At 44.0% G+C, this 12,844-nt stretch overlaps 1 protein-coding gene across 1 annotated transcript in view; it reads left to right on the top strand.

Moving 5' to 3' along the window:
* ARID5B (AT rich interactive domain 5B (MRF1-like)) overlaps nucleotides 1-11,501 on the top strand; it is a 103,506-nt gene extending 92,005 nt beyond the window's left edge. The window contains exons 7-8 of the mRNA XM_010179940.1: nucleotides 4,418-4,616; nucleotides 8,564-11,501. Of these exons, the coding sequence (XP_010178242.1) occupies nucleotides 4,418-4,616; nucleotides 8,564-10,711 (2,347 nt within the window). The 3' untranslated portion in view covers nucleotides 10,712-11,501. The remainder of the gene's footprint in view (nucleotides 1-4,417; nucleotides 4,617-8,563) is intronic.
* The last annotated feature ends 1,343 nt before the right edge of the window (nucleotides 11,502-12,844 follow it).

Below are 12,844 nucleotides of genomic sequence, written 5' to 3'. Positions count from 1 at the left end.
ATGGGAATGGGGCAGCATCTCCCAAGGAATGGGCTTCGGTATTTTAAGTCCTTCCAAGATTATTCTTGTGGCTGAGAGGCGCTGTTTTGTGTTGGACTTGGAGCCCTTGAGAAAGCAAGATGATGTCAATGGGAGACGTGCTGGAATATTTTATTCTGCCAGAAAGAAAACAAAAATAAACTCTGAAAAAAGGGATGTAAAAATTATTGTAGAGGTTGGGCTGAACTGCTTCCTTACCTCCTCTACCCTGTCTGCCCTGGGCATATGGTTCCTCCCCAACCCAAGAGCCCTGTCGTATCCATACACAGTGGGGAGAATTCAAAGAGGAAACTGGCAGCCTTAACATTTAATTTCCTTCCTCTTTCTGGGCTGGTCAGATCCTTTGCATTATTGTAACTACTTTTTTTATCATGTCTATAAATAGATGTGCTCTCACGTGTCCCGTGAAGCAGAGTCGGGCCAAAAAAGTCATTCGTTTTGCATAATCAATACACGAAAATGTAGTGGTTACTCGCTCAGATGAGGTCTCGTATTGTTAGTTCTGTAGCTGGGAAAAAAATGTTGACTAATAAAGATTAAGGGCTTTTTTTCTTTTTATGAAATGCTAATGATGAAGACATGTTTGATATACTGTGAAATACATTTCTCTAATGTGAAGTTTCTGCTTTTTGTTGGGAAAGAGGTTCAGTCCCTGGAGGATTTTAGAATTTGTAAATATAAAATTATCTGCTTCAGTGTTTTTTAAAAAAAGGTTGGCGGAAAGCCAGATTACTTACATTACTGTAATAGATTTGCTGACCTCTGACATCTGCTGCAGAGAAGTACATTGAATTTTTCATAATATCAGATGATGCAGATCTAAAAACTCAGTACACTCTGCGCCATTATTTAATTCAGGACTTAGTAAAGCAAAATCTTTTTCTGAGTAGCAGTTTATACGTGATTAAACTTAATATTGCCGATTGTAATAAATCAGGATTAGTATAGTACTGATTTGTTAATCTAACTTGTATTGATTTTAAGTTGTCTTTATTTAAAAAAAAAAAAAAAGGACTGGCTTTCACAGTGACTGAATTTAATAAGAAGCCCTGTGATAGCAAAGACTCCCCTACTGTTTCTGCTCTTGGCTGGAAAATGTTACTCTTGTATTATTCCAGGAAAGAGAAAAAAAAAAAACCTCATGCTGCTAAAAATCTGCTGCCTGTGGAAAGATTTTTTTAATACACTGGTGCTTACATATTCTATTTATGTTAATTGACTTATAAATAATACATTTTATTAATCTTAATATTGGAATCTTGATCATGATAAAGACCCTTTTATTTGGTCTCCTCTCGGGCTTTACAAGTAAATATTCTTTAGACCACAAAATAATTCCCCCCCCTTTTCCTTTTTTATGAATACTTTGATACTTCTCCCCCGCCACGAAATACAGCCACAGTTCAAAGCGACTGAAAACGTGGTTGTTTTTTCCAGAGTGCGATACATTCGAGGTATCCGGCTCCATTTTCTTGGATGTTCTCTTTACCTCTCCTTGTGCAAAGATTGATTAAATCTTTGCTGCAAATATTTGACCAAAAAGAAAAAAACGTTGTGTTGGTTTCAGACATGTCACATTCTGCTAAACTATTTGGCTAACAGCAGATCGCATTTTTCCTGTGTTGGGCAATGTTGACCTTAAATTGGCTAAGCCGGCTGCTTTCATGGCATGTGAGCCGGCTGCTTGCATGTTCTGAGAGCTATATTAGCTTTATTACTCCTGCGCTATAAAAACTTCTAATAATCAAATGTTAAGATCATATCCTGTGGGTAATTGTGTTGTACCATGACAGGATAACTGAAAAAACAGTCAGTGAAAATTGCAACCGACGGAAATCTCTACGTGAAGCGGCAATTGTTGGCTTTGCTCGACTCGGTGCTGCTCCCCAGGGTCTCGCAGCCCTCCCACGGCCCCCAAAAGCCACCTCGGCAGCGGCGAGGAGCGGCAGCCTGCCGGCCCTCCTTTCAGACGAGGAGGGGAAAATCCTAGAACAAGCCATCCTTGTGTTTTGATTCAGTTTTACCTTAGTCATGCCGCCTCCCCGATACACGAAACATTTAATTCCAGATTTCCTGCCGCTGGCTCCGGGCCTTTGACCGGCTATGTGAAATGTATTTTTACTGCTGTCGGTCTGCCAACTGCTGAGCTCAGTGAAAAATAACCAAAATGAAAACCTTGTACTCCCACATGAACCCTTAAGATCAGAAAAGGAAATTTAAGCCACGGTTACTAATTAGCGCCAAAGCTAATGAGTTCTGGTGAGGTGCAGCAGGAGGAGGAGGAGGAGTTTCTGTCCCGTGTTACCCTACAAGGCTCAGTGGAGAGCACGCGAGCGGTGATTAATCGTGGTGGCCTGGGCCTTGCTCCCGTCCCGGCCGTAGCCACAGGGTCAGTCGCATGCCATCTTTCACGGGCAGCCCCACTCGTGGGCCGGGAGCATCTCCGTCTGCCGTGGGGCACGGCGCGGCGTCTGAAACCTTTATGGATGGAATATGTAGATCTTTAATGGGCGACACGTTCCCATGGAAACAAAACAAAGTCAAACACTCCCCTCGCAGTGCTAACAATTATTGTAATAAAATGTGTTTTTATTAAAAGCGACTTTAAATATTTAACACATGGCAGAGCGGCCCCGGCGTTGCCCTGTGTGAAACCCAACCTTGCCTTCAGTGAAGTCCAAAGCGTTTTGTGCAGTGCAGAGAGGGATTCGGTATTTTCACCAATATTTGCACTTTGCAAATGAAATGTAGCAGCCTCAAGTATGAACAAGATTATTTTTTTCTTATTCTGCTTAGTTATGCTTTTTATTATATAAACATTAACTGTAATATTACAGTGGGAAGCAGGTATTTGGCAGCTACGTATTATTTTGCTAAGTTTGCATAGAGGGAGCAGTTTCCAGTTTTAGCAGCTGTAACATGTTTAAACTCAGTTTGTAATGGGATCTGAAGATGAATATTCCCTGTGGGCTCTGCTTAGCTTCATTACTGGAGCCCTGCCAAATTCAGGGCTAGAAAGTATTATTCACGCCTCTTTGCACATACCATGTCAGAGCATGCTCAGTTAATGAATTTTGTTTCTAATATAGCATAAATTAGGTTTATATTTTAACATAATTTATGTTGTATTTTATTAAAATGTAAAATATTATGATCACGAGCAATCTAATTTCTGCTCTCTTAAGCCCAAACTGTGTTTGAACATCTAAGTATGTAAATCAAAATTGCATGCTTAGAAACTGATTCTGGGATAACAAACGAATATCTGAACCAAAGAGGTTTCTGCCTTGGAGTCTTAGATTAAAGATAATTAAGGATTCCTGGTATTTGCACAGATTTATGTTGTTTATAAGCAAAGTACATTTTCTTCATAGAGTCAACTTGTCTTTTTTTTTTAAAGAAACAAATTATGTTTGCTGTATTAGAGTTCATATTTTTAAAGTCTGAGTCTTGTATTAATCCCACAGTGAGTCATTAATCATACCAAATGCATTATAAAAACTTTAATCACTGAAGTTGAAACTGAGATTGTAATGCAATCCATCCCTTTTAATTATATCAGTTATTTTTCCTTTCAGAACAAAAATCGCAAAGGGAAAACAGAGAGATTGAAACTCAGTGTGTCTGATGCTTTCGAAGGAGGATATTTTTTGTTTGTGCTTCTTCCTTGGTTTTTAAAAGTGATTTTGTGCGCTCTGTGGAGGACAGTTCCACAGTGAAAAAATCCTTTGCTTTTAGCTCTTCTCCTCTCTCCTTCTCCCTTAAAAAGGAGTTCCTGGCAAAGGCAGGGAGCGTGGTGGCTGTCGCTGCGCAGGTGCGGTGCAGGGGTGGGCTGGTGCTGATGGCAGCGTGGCGGGTGCTGTGCCCACTGCTGGAGGTGTCCTGCAGCCCTGCGCCCTCCCTTCTGCCGAGTTCCTGGCACTCAGGGGAGCCATCAGCTGGAAACTCTGTGGCTGTTATCAAGTTGGCTGTGGCTCTGTAGGTATTTTCCTGGGGTTTGCTGTATGCATTTAAGGGCAGAGAGGGAAAATAAAAATGAATAGTTGTTTTTTTGTTTGGGTTTTTTTTTTTATTAATCAGTCTAAAACATGGTGGCTCGTATCCTCATCTGGTACAAATTGGTGTAGCCACATAAACCACTGCAGCGTTACTGACAACTGATCCACACCGACTCCAACTTCCCTGAATTTACGCCACATGATAATCTTGCCAAATAAATTGATTTATCATACTTGGATTTGTAGATGTAGTGTTTACACTGTTGCTTTTATGGCATGGAAGAAAATGGATTTATTAAGTAAACTGCTCGTAGTAGATACATTTTGTTCTTTGCTAGAATGGCAAAACCTGATCAATTATTTGTTCCTTAATCCCCTAGATTAATCCTGCCGTATGAAAGATTTATTAAAGGAGAGGAAGATAAGCCACTGCCTCCAGTGAAACCTCGAAAACAGGATAACAGTTCCCAGGAGGGTGAAGCGAAAACAAAAGTATCTGGAACAAAACGCATCAAAAATGAAAACCAAAAGAGCAAAAAGGAAAAAGATAATGCACAGAAACCCCAAGATGCATCTGAGGTTGGTTGCTTTCCTGCTTTTCAACTTTTCAATTAAAAATGTACTGCTTTAGTCATGTGAAATGCAGTGATAAAACATGTAATTTAAACTGGAGGATTCCAACCGGTTGGCCTTTGAGTTTGCTCGGCAATGGAAATTCAGTTGTGGTATCGGCTGTGTCGGGATTTTGTTGAGCTACAAACAGCAGCCAGTTAGCTCCACATTGCATAGCAGTGATGGCAGAAGACCAGGTGCTGGATGTAACAAGTACCATTTCTGCTCATTGTGTTATACAGTGGTCACCACTAAAAGATCTGCAGCTGCCAAAAGGAAACCACACAGCTACCACAGTTATTTCCTAATCTAAGTATAGGGTGCGGGAACCTCTAATACTGTTGATAATACTGTGGTAGCTGTTGGACACAGCTGATTTTTATAATGGTAACCTCTGGATCAGCCCTTCCGTGCTCACAGATGTATGCATGTCTGTCAAAAAACAGATCACTTTCCAGGATTTTTATCATCTTCTACTAAATTTCTCCTTGGATCAAAAGGTTGGATTTTGAGGAAAATACCTTCCAAGCCTTAACTGAGACCGAGTTCCCTCTCACACAGTACAAAGGCTTTTCAGCTGAGATAGGTACCTCTTCTGTCACCTGCTTCACGTGGGCAGGCCCTGGTTTCCGTGTGGAGCTGCATTACCTGCAGTCACGGCACAGCCCTCCTGGAACAGATTTTACGTTCGCGGCCCAGGGTAAGATAGATCAGTAGAATTCGTATTTGCCTGCCAGTAAGAGTAAGCTTCGCATGTCGTTAAATGATATAAAATCAATGGAGTTTTTGCTCCAGTGTTACTTAAGGACTTTGTTTTGCACATACTGCCCACTCTCTCCTGTGCCCTGCTTGCACCCTGTGTGAAGGAGGCGGTGAAGCTCCTCACACACAACCCCTACACAGGACGTTGCTTTTCCTGTCTGGGTCTGTGAGATCACAGCAGCCTTCAAGGCGTTGCAGTGAAAGTAAGCATTTAAAGAATGTCGAGACACATGACATGCCCAGCAGACTGGCTGCTGCCTTGGCTTCGTTGCCATCCGGCAGGTACAGACGTCCTGTTTGTAAACCAGTTTGGAAATTGGTATTGAGTCAGCTACCAACAATCTTCTTCCTCATTGTTTGAAAAAACCAATGCAGGACCAACGAGCATGGATGCCTCTGAGGCTTTGTGTACCCCGTTGTGAGAACAGAAAATGGTGATTTTTCATAACCCACTACCTCTTTAAGTTGTGCTTACAAGGGCAATTTCATCTCCTGTGCAAACCAGAATTTGTGTTTTAAATTGCCTTGATCTACAGTACCTTTAATATCCGATGTCAGAGTGCTCCACAGAGAAGGGAGGGGTTTTTTGTTTTCTCTCACACTGTCATTTTAAAGCAGGGACCCCTGTTGGGGGAAAACCCTTCTACTTCTGTTGAAAAATACATGGAAAGGAGAGTGCACGCAAACCTGCTTCAGTCACTGGAAGGCTGCAACACAAATTGCCCGAAGCAAGGAGATGCGAAGTGAAGGCTTGTACTCTCCTCCCCTGTCATTCCTTCGTGCCTGGTTATTTATTGAGGGGTCTTGGATCAGCCAGATATGTTACACTGTCCATACCACCACCACCAAGCACAACATAACAAGTCAGCAACAGAGCATCAGCCTTAACTCTGAATTTCCTTGCTTTTGTTGTTCCCTATCTCAGAGTTCCTACTGCTTAAACTGCAGTTATTTTTGTGTGGTTTGCAGGAAGAGTTTTGAAGCTGCACTTACTGGAAATGCAGGGAGCCTAGACAAGACAATTAAAATGTACAGTTGCAGCAGTTTCCTATAGTAAAATGGTACCGTTTATGGCAGAATTAATGTCTCCTCCCTGCCTGGGATGGAAAACACGTCCTGCCGCTGTTTAATCAGGGTGGGTGATTAAGGACCTTAGCCTTCATCCAGGTCACTGAATGGGTAGGTGGTCACACAAAGCCTGAGCAGCGAAGGGGCCTGCAGTGGTGGATGCTTCCACGCAGGGTGGGTGCAGAGCTGCAGAGCTTATCCACACTCTGCCATACAGAGGGCTCCGTGTCCAGGACACGGCCTTCATGGGGCCAGCAGAAAGGAGGCATCCAGCTCCTTTGGATGGAGCGAAATCCAGGTCTGCTGGAGCCAGACAGAAGGTTGCATGTCCCTCTCACCCCAGCCATCTCCCAGCAGTGGAGCCCCGTGCCAGGCTCCGCATCTGGGTGCAGTCCTCACCCAGGCACAGCAGTGGTAGTGTGCTGCTCACAGGGGGCCTCTGTAGCCACACATGTAGATGTGTAGGCACGGCCCCGACCAAGCCACTGCTTAAACCATTTCTGCATGTGGCCTAGAAGCTGGCTGAGGCTGTAAGCTCTAAAAGCATAATCTAGTTACGAATGTGCGCTCCTCTCAATTGCACGCTCAACTCATAAACCATAAGAAGCATGCAGGGAGATAATATAACTTTAATTTATTAGGGTTGCATTTGCTTTTGTGCTCTTCACTGTTTTCCTGCCGTCACAATGACATTGTCAGTGTAACGAGATACCAGACAAAATGCTATTAGCCTTAGACTGCACATTTCCTCACAATAGCTGAAACTTCAATCAAAATGTTGCTTAACAGAAACAAAGAGCAGAATGTACAGTTATTAAATATGATTTCTCTCTTTTTTTCTCCTGCTTGCTTTGCTCATCTGTCTGGTATTTTCCTGTAATTTTATAAGCTTGAGAGACTAGCGATGGTACTTTGTAAAGGACTTAATGATGGTATTTGGCTGCAAAAGGCAGCTATGAGTTTAAAAAGAAGAAGTTAGGATGACTAACAGACACTGTAACTAATAGGCCAACCAAACAGACAGTAATATTTAAAAGCAGCTGTGAAGAAATAAATCTCCGACAGGGTTAGATTCGTTAGGACCTTCTGCGATCCCCCGCTCCTATGACAGACCATAAAGCAGCATTTAGATAATAACTTTCTCGATGCGTCTTATCTTTACAACGAAGAAAGAAAGAAAACAATAATAATAAAGGGCTCACACAATGCTGCTGTTTTATGACTGTCTTCTACCACGACATGTCAGAGGAGAGTGACAGCAGTTTTGAAAAGGGCTGTCAGTCAGCTGGATCGCAGATGGGACGCTCTGGTGACCTCTGCGGGTCACAGTTCAGCTAGCTACATAATGGGATGAATAGTGTGAATTGTGCACACAAGCTTTATTAATGGGGGAGCAGAAAAAGCTGCGCTCCCATTGACGATAACGTATAAAAGCCATGTTTGTAATAGCAGGCGCACACACTTACTGAATGTTGACAACTTCATTTTAATCCGTTAATAAAAAAATGTGTGTCCTAGTTAAGCTGTGGCAGTGATTTGCTGCCTACAATAGAGATTCCTAGTATGCCATTTCTATAATTTTCACACTTTAATGCAGAACCGTGTGCGAATGGTCTCCTCTGTGATCACTGCATTTTAAGATAGCTATACTGGAGAGACTTTATGTAAGAAAAAAGATGGGAGTCATTGTGTCATTTTCACAGGTGAAGTTGTCTAGTGAGAGAGATTTCTATAGCCTTATCATTTGTATGATGAAATCCACTCTCCTGCATTTGCCTAATTAATTTTAAGAGTATAACCTCAGCGTTTAGCCGTCTGATCAAGCCACCGGTGCCTCTCGTTAGGTTACAAACTTCTGCTGCTTTGAGATGCCTTACTGTGGCCCTGACAGGGATGGTGTATTGCTTAATATTTCTGGGAGGTACATTTCTTTCTTTGAGTCCAATACCTGGCGTTAGAGCCTTTGGGTTCCAGCAAGGTACCTGACAAGTACTTCTCCAAAAGTAGCCAACTGTGTATGATCTTAAAAACAGTCTGACAAAAGCACCACATTCTTATTACTGTTTGTTGAATTATTTTATTAGGTTTCATCAGAACAAGAGAAGGATCAAGAATCGGCAGACCAGAAAAATTTCCCTGAACATCCTACAGCAGGAGAGGTGAAACAACCTGTGCAAGGCCCTCCATCTCTTTTGCCAGAGGCAGCTCGGCCACTTCCTCTGGAAAAGACAGACCTGATAGAAAACGCCACAAACAGCGAGAAAACCAAAGAGGAGGTTCAGCACTCGTCCTCTTTCTCAAGTATATCCATGCCCCCAGAAGAAGACACCATGCTGGATGCCGTCACAAAACGATTACATCCCCCAGCAGATGCCCTGGAAGACACAAAGCCTGAACAAAGACTACACAAAGCTTTCACTGACAGCTTAGAAAGCGAACCTCCAGAAATTCCCTTCACGGCTTTCCCGGTACAGCTGCCCACTCAGAGTGACATGGAAGATGACAAATTGCCAGAGATGGCCGATTACATCGCAAACTGCACGGTGAAGGTGGACCAGCTGGGAAACGAAGATATCCACAATGCACTAAAGCAAACGCCCAAAGTACTGGTGGTCCAGAACTTCGACATGTTCAAGGAAAAGGAGCTGCCTGGGTCCGTGAATGATGACTCCCCTTTCAGTTACACGCCACTGCTCTACTCAAAGGGTAACCCAGGCATCATGTCACCCCTGGCAAAGAAGAAGCTGCTGTCGCAGGTCAGCGGGGCAGCCCTGTCGTGCAGCTATCCTTATGGTTCTCCTCCACCCTTGATCAGCAAAAAGAAACTGAACGGCAGAGATGAGCTGTCCTCAAGCATAGCACATGGTCCCCACGCTCCTAATTCTGATCCTGTAGCAATTAATAGGCCCTCGGTCATACAACACGTACAGAGTTTTAAAACCAAGGAAGAAAGGAAATCGATTAATGACGTTTTTAAACATGACATGCTAAGTAAACCGGATCCTCAGCGCTGTGATTTTTCAAAACATCACCTCGGTTCTCTTGCTGAGTCATACGTACCGAAGACGGATATCCAGGACTGCAAAGATAAAATGAGTGAGAAAAGGGCACTGCAGCACTCCCATGTGCCCGCTTTCTTGGCAGATTTTTATTCATCACCTCATCTGCACAGCCTTTATAGGCACACAGAACACCACCTTAATAATGAACAGACATCAAAGTACCTCCCCCGGGACATGTTCAGGGAGTCTGAAAATATTTCTACTTTTACTCAACACAAACACCACGAAAAACTAAATTTAAGTTATCGCCCGTCTTTGCATCAGCAAGACAAAAAGGCAGCAGTGGAGGCCTCTTCAGATGATCAGCCAACAGATCTGAGTCTTCCAAAGAGCATACACAAACAGACTGCAAAGGCTCCGGGCTCTGGCCTCCCTCATTCATCCATGGCCCAGCAAGAAGGCAAAGGTATCTCCCCGTTCCAGGCTGCGAGCAGCCAGGCAGTGAGCCTAGACTGTAACCCCAAAGCTTGCCGCGTGTCCCCCATGGCCATGACGGCCCCAAAAAAACACAGTGAGTTGCTCCACAGGGCTGGGAAGCAGCAGGCCCAGAGGCTGGAGAATTTGAGGAAAATGGAGGGGATGGTGCATCCTATCATCGGCCGCAGAACGAGCCCTCAAAATGTGGGGGCTGCCCGGCCTTTGAAACGGAGCCTGGAGGATTTGGACAAAGTAATTTCTGAAAAAAAAATCCGAGCTGTCTCTCCTCTGCACTTACCAAAGGAGACCTCTGCGAAAGACAAGGTTCCCGACCCAGAGGGGGAAGGCAGCAAGCCAGTGCATGGCCTCCATTCTGGCAGCATGCTGGAAAGCCACAAATTTCCCCTTTCGGCCCCCATCTTCCCAGGCTTGTATCCGGGAAGCCTGTGCACAGGGCTCAACAGTCGCCTCCCGCCCGGGTATTCTCATCCCCTGCAGTACTTGAAAAATCAGACCGTGCTCTCCCCACTAATGCAGCCTTTGGCTCTTCACTCCTTCATGGTGCAGAGACAGTTCCTCACGTCCCCTGCAAACTCTCAGCAACTGTACAGACATTTAGCTGCAGCAACACCTGTAGGAAGTTCCTACGGTGACCTTTTGCATAACAGCATTTATCCTTTAGCTGCTATAAACCCTCAAGCCGCCTTCCCACCTTCCCAGCTGTCCTCTGTACATCCCAGCACTAAACTGTAAACCCCCTCACTCACTAAACAAAAAGGTCTGAGGAGAAAAGTTAAGTTAGCGACATTCCTCCCCCTGTGACGATGTCTCGCGGGTTTAGCGATCTGTATTTTTGTCACCCAGGACACAGTCATATCCCGCCCAGTGGAGCGCTTCGGAGTTTGATGGAGACAGGACTGCTTCTTTAATTCTGGCTCCCACATCAGCCTCCTCACCCTTTAACCCTGCCCCTGCAAACAAGCAAGCAAACAACAAAAAAAAACAAAAAAGAAAAAAAAAAAGAAAAAAATCATTGGATTTTGCATATGTGTTTTCTGAAAGGACTTGTATATGGTAAGAGCAAATGTTCAAAGGGAGCCGTGGGAATGCAGGCCCAGTCCTGAGCTCGCTGAAATCCCAGGTGAGGGCTGCGGTTGCCTCTCACCGAGCTGAGGACCAGAGGCCGTGCGTTGTTGCAAATGAGTCAAGGACTCGAGAGGAACCTGGACAGGAGAAGCGGGCCGAGAATCCGTACAATCAGTGGATGTGCTTTTTTGGGTAACTTTTTTTTTAAAGATTCAATCAATGCAATGTATAGTAAAATGGCAATAGCTTTTTCATTTTAACACTATTAGAACAGAAGAGTAAACACTGTTTAATTTGACTGTACATATCCACTTCGTAAACTACCAGTGTCACATTTGGTCACAGTAATTTATATAGTTTCGTTTGTCCAGTATATTCTGTGCTCTTTATGTTTTGGGGTTTTTTTTGTTTTGGGTTTCCTTTTTTTTTAAATTAAACGGTATCATTTTATCTGCAACTTTTTTTAAAGGCTGTGGCTGTCCTAATTTTTTTTTTTTTTAATGTGTTTGTAATTTTTCCAGTTTCTTCATACTTTTGAGCAGCATTTTTGTTTCGATTTTGTGGTAACATTTACTGTTTACAAACTGAAGCAACTGGTTCAGATTAATCTTAAAGGTTATAAAAAGATACTGTAGGTGATGTTACGGTGCAAGGATGCGAACAAGGATCCTTTCCCCACGGTCTGCCCCTGTGAGGTGCTGAGCACCTCTTGCCCCTGTCCTGTTGCGATGGCTCCTGCGCCGCTTCCCCCTTCCCACTGAGCTTTGCTTTCCCGTGTTGTGGTCCGTGAATTTGTCGAGCGTTGTACTTAAGCGTTCCTCGGCTTTGCAGCCCTCCTGCCTACCAGAGACACGGTCTAGAGAACAAAACCTCCCTGGCACAAGCTGCTGGATGACAAAGGAGTCCAGAAAGCGCATTTGTGGTTTGCGAGAATGTCGAGAATTTCAGAAATTAGGACAGGCGCCAATGTTGATTTGGATCAGAGGCTTCCGGGGCCTGTGCCACGAGAGCGGCCGGGCTCGGTAGGGTGGGTAGGGGCTTGCATGCCGTGGTCCGGACGCTCCTTCCACACCCTGCGGGGATCTGAGCCTCTCCATGGGCATCCTTTCGCAGGGGGGAAGCCCGGGCGTGGAGGGGCTGGGTTTTCCTAAGGGAGGAGCTTCCCTATGAATGTATATTCACTTTGGAGGACATCACCGCCACGCAGCCGAGCGTAAACATCGATAAAGCGAAGTGTGACTTGAAAGCTTTTTACAATGTGAAAATTGGTTGTGATTCAGATCATCTCAGTTACTGTTCAAAGACAGCATAATCGATACGAAAAAAAAATGGAAACTACTAAGAAACACTTTGCATGCTAGGCATGTCATTAAATTTTCCCGTGATATGAAGCCAAATACAATATATAATGTATCATACTTAATATCCAAAGGTGGAAACCAGAATAATATACTCGTCTACTGTTAAAGATCCAGCTTCTTCAATTAAATACTTTATATTCCTGTGGTAAAACTATATTTAATTGATCGATAAACAGACTAGTAGAACTGAGAACATGGATGTGCCGGTGCAGGGCATCCTGCTGCTCAACAAACCCTGCAGGAAGCAGAACCGCAGGCTCAGCTGGGCAGCGTGGAGGACACCTCTAGTAAAGTTGCACTAGATCTGAATCGGGCGAGCATCAGAGTTTTGGGGATGGGGGGGAAGAGGGTGGCGGGGAGGGGGGAGAATATAAAAATCCACAGCATACACAAACAGAAGCTTGTCGTGTTTGGTGAGGCAAACGCTTCTCTTTCTTGT

Source organism: Mesitornis unicolor, unplaced genomic scaffold (genome assembly GCF_000695765.1).
Source record: "Mesitornis unicolor isolate BGI_N332 unplaced genomic scaffold, ASM69576v1 scaffold4422, whole genome shotgun sequence".
In the NCBI taxonomy this organism is placed as follows: domain Eukaryota; kingdom Metazoa; phylum Chordata; class Aves; order Mesitornithiformes; family Mesitornithidae; genus Mesitornis; species Mesitornis unicolor.
Note: the sequence above shows the minus strand (reverse complement) of the source record. Positions and strands in the feature narration are given on the sequence as shown.